At 33.8% G+C, this 15,451-nt stretch overlaps 1 protein-coding gene across 1 annotated transcript in view; it reads left to right on the top strand.

The window, feature by feature from the left end:
• Positions 1 to 15,451, top strand: part of UTRN (utrophin) — a 526,271-nt gene that overhangs the window by 156,864 nt on the left and 353,956 nt on the right. Inside the window, 7 exon segments of the mRNA XM_020972489.2 lie at positions 119 to 298; positions 4,710 to 4,844; positions 6,007 to 6,156; positions 9,749 to 9,910; positions 10,699 to 10,827; positions 11,737 to 11,910; positions 13,168 to 13,323. Of these exon segments, the coding sequence (XP_020828148.1) occupies positions 119 to 298; positions 4,710 to 4,844; positions 6,007 to 6,156; positions 9,749 to 9,910; positions 10,699 to 10,827; positions 11,737 to 11,910; positions 13,168 to 13,323 (1,086 nt within the window).

The following is a 15,451-nucleotide window of genomic DNA, read 5'->3' as shown; positions in this document are numbered from 1 at the left end:
TAGTATTCTAATTAAAAGTTAGAAAGAAAACAAAATAAAAACATTTATAAAGCAGTTTGTAGAAGGGAGAAGCGTTTTAAAGTTTTTTTTCCTTAATGTTTAACCTCTCTTTACACAGAGGGCAAAAGAGGACGTGTTGCAGAAGGAGGTGCGAGTGAAGATTTTGAAAGACAGCATCAAGTTGTTAGCTGCAAAAGTGCCATCTGGTGGTGAAGAGTTAACATCTGAGTTGAATATTGTATTGGAAAACTATCAACTTCTCTGTAATCGAATTCGAGGGAAGTGCCATACACTAGAGGTTTGTTTCTTCCCTCCCTTTCCCCCCTTTCATAAAAATGCACTTTGAATTTGTAGTCATTTATGCAAGTTTAGGAATGAAATTGTCTAATGGTCTACTTATCTTTACTGACTATATTTAATATGATACTTAAGTGGATCCATGATTATACTGATATGAATCCTGTTTCCAGAGGTGCAGGTCATAAGCCAGCTACTTCTCCTGAACCCTTGGTGTTATTGTCCATGTCCTCCTGTAATCCTCTGTAGGAGGTCCTCCCAGGATGCTCTTGGTATTGCATGGATACTAATGTAGCATATAGGCTAGCTACTCGTTATGTGATTGTCATCTTTTTCCAGTTGTACATTTTTCTTTGTACAAATTTTTTTTCTTTTTTCTTTTTTGACTTGACCTTCATTTTTGATTAAATCCCTTTTCATCTCTGTACAGAGTGAGCTATCCCTTCTAATAAATAATAAACAAAGAAAGAGGGAAAGGAGAGCATTCCAGTAAAACCAAGCCGCACATTGGGGAGGGAAGAAAAAAAAAAAGAAAAAAATTTCCATGATAATTTTTATTATATATTTAAAAAGAAAAGCAAGTTGTACATAATAGGTTTGTAGTTTTATGTACAATCATTTTCAGAATTATACTATGTATTGGAAATGCTTGTTTTTTTCCCCCACAAATTAAAAATAAATAAGAATTAAGGAAAAAACCACCAAGCTACAGATTCAAAGAATAACATGTTAGTTATGCTACTTTCCCATTGGTAATGTCAGATATTTTACTCATGCCCCTCATGTGTTTCCCTTTTGCCTTCTGTGTGATCTTCAACCTTACTTCTTCAGAGACTGTTATGTTTTCTGCTTTGCAGCCATATAATTCCTGGCAGCAGATAATTTAGTGTTAATTTCATTATTACCCTGATAATTCAGAGGCTGAAAATGAAATCCACAATCACCTAATAATTCTGCCTAACTATTCATGTAGTAGAAACCAAATGGATAAAGACTGCCTGTTATCCAGATTTTGATATACAATTGGGTGCACAACATAAAGAGCCAATGCATCATTTTTTATGGCTTTAGCAAATACTTCACACATGCATTGGAACTGAAATTGAAGAGGAGGAGAGTGGCCTAGTTTGCTTTGGAGAAATTAAGGAAAACTTTTAATAATCCCAAACTTCTCTCTAGAACTATTTCATGTTTGTACTCATTGACAATAGGGATTGTTTCATTGTGTTTATATTTGTATCTTCTGTGTCTAATATAGTGCCTAGCACATTATAGGCTCTTCATGGATTAATTGATTAGCACCAATATTTTGTATAGTTTACCTTAAAGGAAAGAAGGCTAAACTAGTGGTCAGTTGCTCTGGATTCTGATCTAAGTTCTACAAGTAACAATCAGTGTGACCCCTGGCAAGTTTTTGTTTTCTGGCTTTCAGATTTTTTCATCTGTAAAGTTGGGTGTCTTGGATTAGATGTTTTCAATTATATCTTCTATCTTTGCTGCTATAATTAAGTAAAGGAAAAATGGAGAAAAAAATGAATGACGCAATATTTTAAAAGGAATTTAATGTTGGTGCTCTAAATTATTCAACACAACATGCTTTGCGATTGTGGGGAGAGTGCTGTTTTTAAAGCCAGAAGAGAATTATTTTTAAATCTTACTACTCATCAGACTCTCTCCAAGACCATGTTCAAATCCCTTAAATCTCTGAGCCTCAGATTCATCACCTGTAAAATGCAGATAGGAAAATCTGTGCTGACAACTGAAGAACATATGTAAGAAACTTTGAAATCTTTACTAATGCTGCATAAATGACAACTATTATTGTTATAAATCGGAATCAATAAGAGATATTAACTAAACATCATTAGGACTACATTATATAACAGTATAGTAATTGCAACCCTTTTTGTCTCGTATTTTTATGTTTTAACTAGATCAGGATCACATATTGTATCTGCATGATCACAACTTTCTGGTATATAAATGTAATGATCCTGTAATTTTATTCAGTATTTTTTCTTGAAGATCACTCTGTTTTGTTCATTTTCTTAAAAATTGTCATTGAGATTGCACAACACAGGGTTATAGGGTGCTAGGTGTGGAAGACATCTGTGATCAACACTAACATTTAACTCATTTCCTAAAACATTGTTATCATTTAATACTGTAAACTAGTGAATGTCTTCCTTAAGTTGGTTTTTACTAGTCCTAGTATCAGCTATGTTTTATATGAAAATTTCTTTAAATCAAAAAATACTCTGTGGTTAGACCTCAAAGACTGGAATAGATAGAATGTGTAAACAATGAAAGAAATATCTTAGTGGGGGTGGAAACTAAGGTTTCTTGAGAAAAAGAAGAACAGAGATTGGGAGCAAGAGGAGAAGGAGGCATATAATACAGCTTCCTTTTTTGCCTCTCATTCAGACAGAAGAATTTAGCGATTTTATGAAGGCAAATTGGCTATAGGAATATCTTGAAGGGAAGATAAACTAGACATAGAAGATTGCCAAAATTTAAGCAGTTGTCAGAAGTAGCCTTTGGCAAAGAAGAGTTCCAGACTGTAAAACACTATGGAACTACTTCCAAGAAAAGGGAGTTTGGTGTTGGTACCTTCAGAAGCAAAAAACAATAACATTAAAAGAAAGTATGTTCTCCATACAAGGCAATACACATGCACTGAGAACTGAAGGATTATAGCCTTACCAGAAGTATATGACAGGTCAAAATACCTGGATATCATAATGTAATAAAAAACAAATACAAGAAAATTGCCTAGAGCTTCTGAACACAGAAAGCAATGATTAAAAAAAAAATACAGAGATTGCCTTCCAAAGAAAACTCAAGGTTGCAAACTCAGAGGCACATAGTGGTTATGTTAACAACTTAATTGGGAAGTAACAAAATTCTGCAAGCAATGAGGAGAAAGACCTTCAATAAAAGAAAGAAAACTTAAATGACTAATCTGTACTCATCTGAAAATGCAGGAGGGAATGGAATAATGTTTTCTAAAAAGCGGTAGAGCTCAAGATGTATGTAACCCATGACTTGCCCTACAAACCTCAGCTTCATCATAAGTGAAAAAAGATTAACATTCAACAACAGAGACCCTTACAACATTCTTAGTAACCCAGATCTGAAGAGATTATTTGCTTCTTGAGTATGCCCACGCAATGGAAAAGTAAGAGGAGCAAATGAACGCAGCCACCAAGGACACCTACAATAGTGATGGAAGAGAAACCAGCAAGAGTCTTCTTTCTAAATGTACTGAAGGAGAAGGGGTGAAGTATATATAAACAGCCAGAAGTAACTTCCAGTTGAATTTATCTACTCAGTTCTGGCCTTTTCACTGATGGAGGGTTATTGAAGGTGGGGGGAAGGAATGGGAGACAGTAAAGGGTAGTATAGCTAGATAGCAAAAAAGAAAAAAAAAAGGAAGTAAAGCCATGGTCATTAAAGCATCTTTTAAAAAAATTGCCTAAAAGAGAGATCAGAAAGAAGCACAGTTAAGCAGGATAGCTTTGAAAGCTACAAGTGAAATGTTATTTATATTTAAAAAGAAAACTTTTTGTATAAACAGTGATCATCATTTTCATGGATAATTATCTTCTTCTGTTTTTGTATATATATACATATATATATACACACACACACACACATATATATACACATGCATATATATATATATATATTTGTGTGTATAATCGCTTCATTTATTATAAAATAATATACTTTTTAAAAAAAGTCTTCCAGTCTAAGCTGTGTCCTTTGCCTTCCTCCAAAATCAGAATTTCTTAACCTTTTTTGTTTCAGGGCCCTTTTAGCAATCTGCTGAAATCTCTGGATTCTTTCTCAGAATAATGTTTTTAAATGCATAAAATAACCCAGTGGATAACCAAGGAAATCAACTATATTGAAATACAATTATTAAAATATATTTTTAAAAAATTCCTGGATCCTAGCTAAATTGCTCTTGTCTGTAAACTTAGACTTCTCTGCTATGGTCTTTTCAATCTCCTAACTTTTCTTTTGATGCCCATTTCACTTCTAAAGATTGAAGATGAAATGACAGAGAAATATCTTATCAGCTTACTAATAAAATGATTTGGTATTTAGTAAATGCTGTGAATGAAAGTTCACAATGTGAATGAAAATTTGCTGGATATTTATGAATGCTTCCTCCTGTGTTTTATTTCTGCTTCTGATCTGCCTAAATTTTTGCCGCCTCCTGATCAGATATTAGATTACTTTCTAAATTTTTTTTTTACACATTGTGGTAGATGTCGTTATAACTAGTTCTTGGAACTGTGCTTGTGGAATGAAATTAGCCTTGATTAAGCAGAACATGTAGATATATGGAGATATTATTATGTATTCATTGCCCTCCAGACTAATTCGATTTGTCCTCCTTTTAGGAGGTATGGTCTTGCTGGATTGAACTGCTTCATTATTTAGAGCTGGAGACAATCTGGCTAAACACTTTGGAAGAGAGAGTACAAAGCACTGAATCCCTGCCTGAGAAAGCAGATGCTCTCAATGAAGCCCTTGAGGTACTTAAGAGCCATCTTTTTTTATGTGTGATAATTTCCTCTTGCCACTCTCAGATTCATCCTCGGCTAAAATAAAGAAGACATTTTCTTACAGGGTTATTGTGTTCCTTGGAATGTTGCGATTTTAATTAGCATAATAATCGGCTTTTACTGTTGCTGAAGGATGTAGCAATTCCAGCACGTGTGTGAAAAGAGCTCTTGGCCCACTAATCATCTCAGGATCCCTGTGTGAGAGGGAGGTAGCAATTCATATAATCACATTTGAGAGGTTGTGAATCAAAGGCCAAGAAATAACTTGTCAGAAGCTACCAAGCAAATGAAAAAGTCTGGAGTAAAACTGAATTGTCTGAATGCTGCCTTCTTTTTGTTCTACAATTTTTATTATTGCTAATAGAACTGTGAGAGACTGTGTAGGATGGTGGTTAGACAGCTGGCCTTCTACTCATGAAGACCTGGTTTCAAGTCCTGCCTATAACACATACTAATACTAATACTAATTAATACTAATTTTTCCGTGCTCCTTTCAGCTCTCTGAAACTATAAGTGGCCAGAAAGGTGCCGATCCAAATTGGTACAGGAGGATTTTCACTAGGAGTTCTTTGTATTGATGGAATTTGGGCTGGTGCAAAAACCAAGCATACTCAAATCTAATACAATGATTGTTCCTTAGAGTAGTTATTATACTGGAAACAAACATGTGTAGTTCAAGACTCCCAAATGAGTGAGATTATCTAGCAGTTGTACTAAAAAAAACCATAGCATAATGTAGTTTATCTCTAATGTGACCTGATTGGAAAAAAAATGTATTACAAGGCTGCAACCAACCAATCAATCAATTTATTTATTTTATTCTTTAAGTATTTGAGGATGGGGTGGTCAGTGCTGTTGGCAAGAGTGTGTAGTGAGGAGACAGTTGTAATGCAGGCACTTGATGAAAATTAGATTGGAATAGTGGTGTGGGGCAGTGAGGAAGTCAGAGATTAGTTGAAGAGAACTTCCCCAAATCGGTAGTAGTTTGTAAGACAGATTGGCCATCAGCAATAAAGTGAAATGTGACAAAATGCAGCATAATAACTAGAATGTTTAAGACTGAATTTTGCAGCCTTGACATGAAGTAACTCCTCAGATCATAAGTTTGTTTTGTTTTGTTTTTCCTATTCAGTCTTTGGAATCAGTTTTACGGCACCCAGCGGATAATCGCACTCAGATCCGTGAACTTGGTCAGACTCTAATTGATGGTGGGATTCTTGATGACATAATCAGTGAGAAGTTAGAGAACTTCAATAGCCGATATGAAGAATTGAGCCACTTGGTAAGAATCATAACTAATAAATGATGATAATTAATTATTGTCTCAGTTTAAAGGAAGGGCAACTAAGGAAAAGTAATGGTCGGGCTAAAGTCAAGCAAAATCATAAAGTAAACCTGACTGGGTCTTTCTTGCATTAACCAAAATGCCTTTGATATTATTTCTGGTCACAAATTCTCTTCCTTTCCTTATGGGTATAGAACTTTATATTCTTAATCAGACAAAATGCATTTTTATAGTTAACTTTTGAGGTTAAATAATGTTCAGTCCTATAAAAACAATAAAGAGTTCATACCATCTTGATCAGTGATATATCTGCATATGCCAGTGAGTGTCTTACTTGTCAACAATATAGATATATTTCATTATATACTTCTAAGACTTGTATGGTAACAGGAAGATACATTTCACTGTAAAGTGGTAGGAGTATTTAAACTTTCACATGAATGTTAGTAATAATGTGCAAAATGCAATGAAAAAAGCAGGATGTGAATTTCATTGATCTAAAACAAATGTTGCACATAGCAGGTCTACACGGCAGTGTTTTCATGTATAAATATGAGATATTAGAATTACATATGCTTACTTGCAACATGTTGAAAAACTACATAGAATTATGTTATGTAGTTTTTTTTTGCCTCTTAACCATTTTGTAAACCATGATAATTTGTATTTATATTTATAAAATTATTCCTTTTGGAAAACATGTATCTAAAACCAAAAATAATCCTAATATGTATTAGTGACACCATAGAAATTATCTCTGACAAACACAAGAATAAAACAAGGTTGTACACTTTCCCCACTGTTTTTCAGTACAGTTCTAGAAATGTTAGCAATGGCAGTAAGACAGGAGAAAGAAATTAAATTCATAAAGTGAGGGAAAGAAGAGGCAAGACTATCCTTAGTTGTTAGTGATATGATGATTTATTTATAATATTCTAGGGAATTAGCAAAGAAACTAATTGAGACACTAAACAGCTTCAACAAATTTCCAGGCTTCACAATAAACCCACAACATCAACAATATTTCTATATAATAAAAAAAAATCCAGAAGGTGAAATAGAAAGAAAATGTCAAAATAACTCCAAAATATAAAATATTTTGGAGTTATTTTACCAAAACACAGCTAATATTTGTACAACTTTGAATAAAAATGTTCTTCAAGAAGTAACAGACAACTTATATAATTGGACTAGTCAGTGCTTATTGCTGGGCTGTGCTAATACAATACAAATGATAATATTACCAGAGTTCATTTGATGATTTAATAATGTAGAATTAGCAATGGCATACTTTATCACATCTAATTAAAGTTGTAACAATTTGCCTTGGAGAACAAATGACCAAAGATATCAAGGTAAATAATGGAAAAATTTTTGGGGGAGGGAATAATACTTCCAGACTTCAAATTACATGATAAAGCATCAGTCATTAAAATTATTTGTTACTGTTTAAAAATAGAAAAATAGATGTCAATGCAGCTGACTTGAGAAGGTCTAATCAGAAATAATGGGAGCTTATTTACCCTATATATAGTAAAGGTGACAACATCAGGAAAGCAACACTGATTTGCTATGACCTACCAGGAAAAATGGAAAGCAGTTTGGTAGAAATTAGGCTTAGACCAATATGTTATACCATAATATAGAATAAATTAAGAATGGATACATGACCTGAACACAAAAGATAATACCAGCAAAATGTTACAAAATAAGGAGGGCATATGTACTTTTCGTAGTTATAGGTAGCAGATGAATTCTTAACACTAGGAATAGATGGAACTAAACATGATAAAATGCATAATTTTGATTACATGAAATTGAAAATCTTTTGCACAAATTTAATGCATCCAAGATAAGAATTGGAAGCAGTCAACTGGGATCTTTTTTATTTTAATCAAATATGTCTGACAAGGGTTTGAGATCCAAGAAGTGTAAATAATAGAAATATGTAACACCAAAAGCCATCCCTAATTGTTAAAAATATGATAAATAAGTATTTTAAGAAAAATTATAAACTATTAATAAGGAAAAATTATAAACTATTAATAACTAATATTGTTAACTTTTTTAAAATCACTATATCAAAGAATGCCACACTATTTAATAATAAGAAAAATGAAAGTCAAAATAACTCTGAAATTTCATCTCACACAACACCTGGAAAAAAGTGACAAAAATTATGAAAAATAAGAAATATCCATGTTGGAAGGCTCTTGAAAAGATATACCCAATTACGCATTGTTGTTGGAGATGTAAATTAGTACAATCATCCTGAAAAGCAATTTACTATAATGCAAATAAAGTGGCTAAAATGTCGTTACCCTTTGACTCAGAAATTACAGTGTTAGTGATATATCCCTAAGAGGCAAAAAGAAAGACTCGGTATGTATGAAAATATTTTTAGCAACATTTGTGTGTGTAGTGGTAGTGGTAGTGGTGGTGGTGGTAGTAGTAGTAGTAGTAGTAGTAGTAGTAGTAGTAGTAGTAGTAGTAGTAGTAGTAGTAGTAGTAGTATAGTAGTCTCATAGTAGTAGTGGTGGTGGTGGTAGTGGTAGTAGTAGCAGTAGTAGTAGAAGAGAATTATGAACAAAGTAGGTGCTTATTTATTTAAGGAAAGGCCTAAATAAATTTTGCTGTGTGAATGCAATGGAATAGTACTCTGCTGTAAGAAATGATTACCGTGATGAGTGAAGAGAAACATGCAGAGACTTATATGTACTGATGTAAATAGAGCCAAGAAAATAAAAGTATATAATGAATACATAAAAATAAATGGAAAGAACAGTAATTACAAAACAATGATGCATTTTGCAAAATTATAAAGAACAAATCTGTCCCAATCGAAGAGAAATGGAGGAACCCATGAGTTTGGAATATTTTCTGTGTCATCACATTTTTAAAAATGTACTAATTGGTTTTGCAAAATTATTGTTCCTCTTCTTTTTCTTTAAAACAACAACTCATTCTTTGTTACAAGAGATAACAATGGAAGAGGGAAGGAGGAAGCATATGGAGAGACATCTAAGTGATATAAAAACAAATGCCATTAAAAATCTGTTAAAACATAAGTAAAATTATTCCTGAGGCCCAATTCCATCTTTCTTTCTCAGTATTTTCAAATGACAAACAGATATGCAAACAGTAATTAATATTTGTGTTGCCTTTTAAGTCCATTTGAAGCACAGAAAAGTAAAAATAACTTCCCAAAGTTATTCTGTTTGCCTTAACAGGACCAGGATTTGAAGCCAGTTCTTTTGACTCCATGTTTTGTGATCTTTGTTCTTCCACTTTGTTGTTGTTTAATGTTGTTTATGTAAGAAATCTAGGTTTGTGAGGTGTGGTGTGTTATGGTTTGCTAAAAAAAAAGTATAAGTTACTCTTTTTGTTACAACTGAATAACATCTTCTCAATAAGTGTTCTTAGATGTTCATTACTTATCTAAATCAGGTCATAGTTTCCTAAATGGTGGTGTTTTGCCATCTGTTTCTTCTTTTTGTGAGTTGGAATGTATGGATGCTCTTATATTCCAATAGCTATACCTAACTGAGTATATGCTGAACTTCTGAATACTAACTTTTCTCCTCTGTAGGCAGAGTCCAGACAGATTTCTTTGGAAAAGCAACTACAGACCATGAGGGAAACTGATCATATGCTGCAGGTCTTACAGGAAAGCCTAACAGAGCTGGATAAACAGCTCACCACATACTTGACAGATAGAATAGATGCCTTCCAGGTTCCCCAGGAGGCTCAGGTAATGCCTTAGTTATAGAAACTTTTCTCAGTTTTTAACATGATAGTATAACAAATGGTTCCTGCCGCTTCCTGGAGACAACACATTTTATGCAGATGCAGCAATTTCATAATGTGCATCTTTGATTTTAATTTTAATTTTTTTCTTTGCAGTTTGTCATGGTCCAAGAGGTTTTATACATACGATGTGGACAGTTCTTTGGAGCTAGTTTTAGCTCCTCCTCCCATTAAGAACATGTGGAAAATAATAATTATGATCTCTTACATTTATAGGGCACTTTAAGATTTACAAAGCACAAATAAGGAACATGGAGTTTTGAGCTATAAGAGACTTTCAGGTCGTTTAGTCCAACTTCCTCATTTTACATATGAGAAAACTGAAGACCAAATAAGGGTGTAGTACTTTGCTTCAGGTAGCATCTGTCAGACTTGAGATTTGAACTGAGATCCTCTGACTTCACATCTACCTCGGTTTTTACTCTTTTTTTTTTTTTGGCGAGGCATTTGGAGTTAAGTGACTTGCCTGGGTCACACAGCTAGTAAGTGTCAAGTGTCTGGTCTGAGGTTGGATTTGAACTCAGATCCTCCTGACTTCAGGCCTGGTGCTCTGTTCACTGAGCCACCTAGCTTCCCCTCAGTTTTTACTCTTGATATAGTGTCAACGACCCTGCCAAATTTGGAGAGTCTCCTATAATGTTTTATGTTATTTCTCACTATACAATTTCTTTCCATGGCCTGTTTTAAAAGTCGTTTCTCCCTTTATCCTTTTTCACTATTTTCCTTTGACAGAAAATTCATGCTGAAATCTCAGCCCATGAATTAACATTGGAAGAGCTGAGAAGAAATACACGGTCTCAGCCACCCTCTTCTCCAGAAGGCAGGACCCCTCGAGGAGGAAGTCAGATGGATATGCTGCAGGTAAAGGAGCAAAAGATTGTTTTTCCACCTTTCAAGACTGGTGTACACACAGAATTAAAGGATAAATTGTTGATTATTAATGAGTTTAATCATAGGCGGATAGAACTGGAAGACATTTGAGAAATCAACTAGTCTAACTCCTTTGTTATACAATTGAGGAAATTGATGTCCTAAGAGATTAAAGGGCTGAGCCAAAGTTGCATAGTTAGATAGTGATAAATCTGGGAGTTCGGTCCATTTTTGAGTCCCCTTCCAATGTACTGGATTGTAAAGCAACCTCAAAGAAGGAGCTTTGAGAAGGAGAAGCAGGTTCCAGGAAAGATTTTGAAATCCTTAGATGTTACTGATTTTATGAGACGTTGGATGGGAATATTTTACTCGAACAAATCACTATTTGTGTACTCGGTAACATTATGTATTCATATTTCATTTTGTTCATGGATAAAAAAAAATCTGATTTTATAGAGGCATTCAAAGTAAAAGGGGTCACCAGATTTGATACTATTCGTCCTGTTAACTGGAGTTCTAGAAGAACATCATGCTGGAGTAAATGATGCCTTTAAAACTGATTACTAAGAATGATAAAGTTTGAATTTCTCTGAAATCAGTTTTATTCTTCATTTTTCCAAGATGAATAAACAATTTGTCAAGATAATGCTTGGTTTTAGTTATCTCAAGAAATTATTTGATCATGTAGATTCTTAAGCATTGATTAATTATGGGTTTATACTTGGTTCACTGAAGCATTTTAATTTATTCTGGAATACTCAATTTTTACATTATTAAGAATGATTGATCTTCAGCAGTTAAATTGATGGTAATATCATTAGGTGTGGAAAATGTCTGATATGAAACATTTATTTTTATTATAATCATCCTCATTATTATCGTCGTCATCATCATCATCAGCGGAAACTTCGTGAAGTGTCCACAAAATACCAACTCTTCCAGAAGCCTGCTAATTTTGAGCAGCGTATGCTTGATTGCAAGCGGGTTCTAGATAGTGTAAAGGCTGATCTTCATGTTTTGGATGTGAAAGATGTAGATCCAGATGTAATTCAGAGTCATTTGGACAAATGCATGGTAAGGCAATGTCACTGTTGGATTGTGTGTGTGTGTGTGTGTGTGTGTGCGCGCGCGCGTGTGTGCGTGTGTGTATCATTGTTAGCTTTTTTTTTTTTTAAAGATAATGCACTACTTTAAATTTCAATTTATTTGTTATGTGTGTCTTGGTAGTAGGGCTACATAATCTAGAATTTTTCCAGGCATCAAAGTCAGTCCCACTGGCTTATTATCTGCACATTCTTTCCCAACCTCCACCATTGGAGGAACATTTCCCTTTCTCCAGTCTTTTTTGCTTTTACGTATTTCATTTTCCATGATCTTTTGGATATTATTGACAGTGGCTTAGTAATCCTTTTTGCCATTTCTTTTTTTATGTTTTTTTTTATTAATTTATTTTGATTTATCAACAATCACTTCCATAAGCTTTTGAGTTTTAAATTTTTCTCCCCTTCCCTCCCTACCTCCCTCCTTAAGATGGTGTTCAATCTGATATAGGCTATACATATACATTCCTATTAAACAAATTTTCACATTAGTGTTGTGGTAAGGAAGAATTAGAACCAGTAGGAGGAACCACCAGAAAGAGGAAACAAAACACAACAGAAGAAAAAAGATAGCAAATATTATGCTTCAATCTGCATTTAAACTTTCTTTGGATGTGGTTAGCATTTTCCATCATGAGGCCTTTGGAGATGTCTTAGATCCTTACATTGCTGAGAAGGGCTAAGTCTATCAATATTAGTCATTATACAACGTGGCTGTTACCGTGTACAACGTTCTCCGTGTTCTGCTCACTTCACTCTGCATCAGACCATACAAGTCTCCCAGGTTTTTCTTAAGTCAGCCGTTGTTCATCATTTCTTATATCACAATAGTGTTCTATTACATTAATATACCACAACTTGTTCAGCTCTTCCCCAGTTGATGGACATCCTCTTAATTTCCAATTCTTGGCCAACACAAAAGAATATATTGTGGAAATGTTCCCTAAAGTCTTTGATATAAAATGTTAATTATTTGTAAAACCATTTTTAGATAGTATGATATTTGATATCTTTTCAATTTTATTTTTTATTGTAAAGTCATTTGATTTTTCACCAAGGTTTACTTATCACTTTGATTTGATTTTTCTCCTGGTTAAAATTTAAGAAATGAAAGAGAAAAAGCTAGTTTAAAATATTTTGTTCTTAAACATATATATGCTGTTGACCAAAATTACCAGAGAGGTAATTTTTCCTGAAATGTGTAATTTTCATTCTTTTTTTTTAAATAAAGAAACTCTATAAAACTTTGAGTGAAGTAAAACTTGAAGTAGAGACCGTAATCAAAACTGGAAGGCAGATTGTACAAAAACAGCAAACAGACAACCCAAAAGGAATGGATGAACAACTGACTTCTTTGAAGTTCCTCTATAATGATTTGGGTGCACAGGTAAGAAGATTGAACTATTTTGTTAAGGAAAATATGTCTAAAAAAAAATTGATCACTCCTACTAGGCCTGATTTGTTGCATATATCGAATTTCATTTGAAATAACTTTTTTCCTCGATTTTACTGTGCCATTTATTATACTTTGAAATTTTGAGTGATAGATTTGAAAATTTTAATATTTTCTATAGTATTTACACAGACCTTCTTTTCTGTATTCTATTTTTTGATTTAATACGAGCTTTATTAGTTTTGTCATTGCTAGTTGATCTTTTAATCTTTCTACTGCCTATATGGGAAAACCATAAGTTATCTTTTTTTTTTTTTTGGTGAGGCAGTCAGGGTTAACTGACTTGCCCAGAGTCACACAGCTATCACGTGTCAAGTGTCTGAGGCCGGATTTGAACTTAGGTCTTTCTGCCTGTAAGGCCGGAGCTTTATTCACTGTGCCATCTAGATGCCCCATAAGTTAGCTTTTTAAAAAATGTTTTGTTGTTGTTGTTCAGTTGTTTCAGTTCTGTCTGACTTTTCGTGACCCCATTTGGTGTTTTCTTGGCAAACATACTAGAGTGGTTTCAATTTCCTTCTCCAGCTCATTTTATAGATAAGGAAATGGAGGCAGATAGGGTTAAATGACTTGCCCAGGGTCATACAGCTATTAAGCATCTGAGGCTGGATCTGAACTCAGGTCTTCCTGACTCCAGGCCCAGCATTCTGTTCACTTTGCTACCTGGCTGTCTTTTTTTCCACTTAACTGTTGGTCCTTAAAAATCCTAATCCTCGTATTTGGCTCTTCTACTTCTCTTCTTTCCCCTCTTCCCTGTCTTTTCCACTTAGACAGGAGGAAAAAAAACCTCTACCAATGCAATTTAGCAGCTATTGTGCAATTTAAAAAACTCATAGGGGGCACTGAGATTTTGCCTTATTTGCCCAAGGTCATAATGAACTTAAGCCTAAGTCTTCTGATTCCCAGGTCCAGTCTTTTATTTTGTGCTGCCTTTCCCAAACTCCATATCTCCAACTCATTGCTTAAAGCCATGGTATAACTGAAACATGAAGTCATAGGTAATTCACATTAATATGCCAGTAGTTTTAAATCCTTCTAAAATACATTCATAATTTGATTATTTTGGAGGAACCACAGGGAGAGAAGCTGTTAGGATCTTTTACATTGAGGCATTCGCAAAATCTATTTGCTTAATGATTTGAATTATTTTAGAATCTCTGCCTTGAAGCCAAGAAAGAAAAAAAAACTGTGAAGTTGAAATGTGGCTTAGTTATAGATTCTGAATCATGCTGCAGTTATTGAATATTAAATACATCCAGATGAAATATGATGGAAATCTTTCTGTTAGCCCAGAGGAAAGTGGTTGGAATGGTGTTTTCACTCTCATTTTGCTTTAGTTTAACAATTAGACTCCATAGCATTGAATTTTTAGTCAATTACAGCCTCACTGTGCTGAGAACTTCTGAAGTGTGAAGCCAAGTAACTTTAATGGCATTGTAGTTATTTAATGGCATTGTAATTAGAAATGTGTGATGTGGAGGATCTTCTCTTCTTTATACAGTTGCAGTTACATATAAAAATCCACTATGCCCATTCATTTTGTGCACATTTTTTAGATGACTGTGTCACCAGACCAAAAACTTTTATTGTGACCATGGCTCTCAGAGTTTTTTAACGAAATGATTTAAAAGTAGAGGTTACCTAATCCCACCTTACACACTTTAAAAAAATGTTTTGATTTTAATAAAACTTGGCTACCCAAGTACAGTTTATTGCAGGGTATGTTGCAAATTGTTTTTATTGTGGTTCTTAACTTTTTTTGGCAAAATAAATCTTATTATGATGACGTTACTTCCTGGGTATCTGATTAGTCAAATAGATATAATTTATGTATTTGATGTCTTACTAGTATTTCAGATATTTTTCCCTGAATTTGCCAAAAGCTTAGATTCATTGGAGCACTTGACCTGATTCTTCTATATAGAAATAATTAGCTTTCTTTTAGATGATACTTTAACTCTTTTATTCTACAGAAGTAATTTTCATTAAATTGTCTTGTATTGGCCAGATTTCTTTATTCATTCATTCATTTATTTATTAATTGATTGATTGATGGAGAGGCAGT

Source organism: Phascolarctos cinereus, unplaced genomic scaffold, assembly GCF_003287225.1.
Source record: "Phascolarctos cinereus isolate Bilbo 61053 unplaced genomic scaffold, phaCin_HiC Scaffold_5;HRSCAF=322, whole genome shotgun sequence".
NCBI lineage: Eukaryota > Metazoa > Chordata > Mammalia > Diprotodontia > Phascolarctidae > Phascolarctos > Phascolarctos cinereus.
The sequence above is the reverse complement of the archived record's forward strand: the minus strand, read 5'-3'. Positions and strand labels throughout refer to the sequence as shown.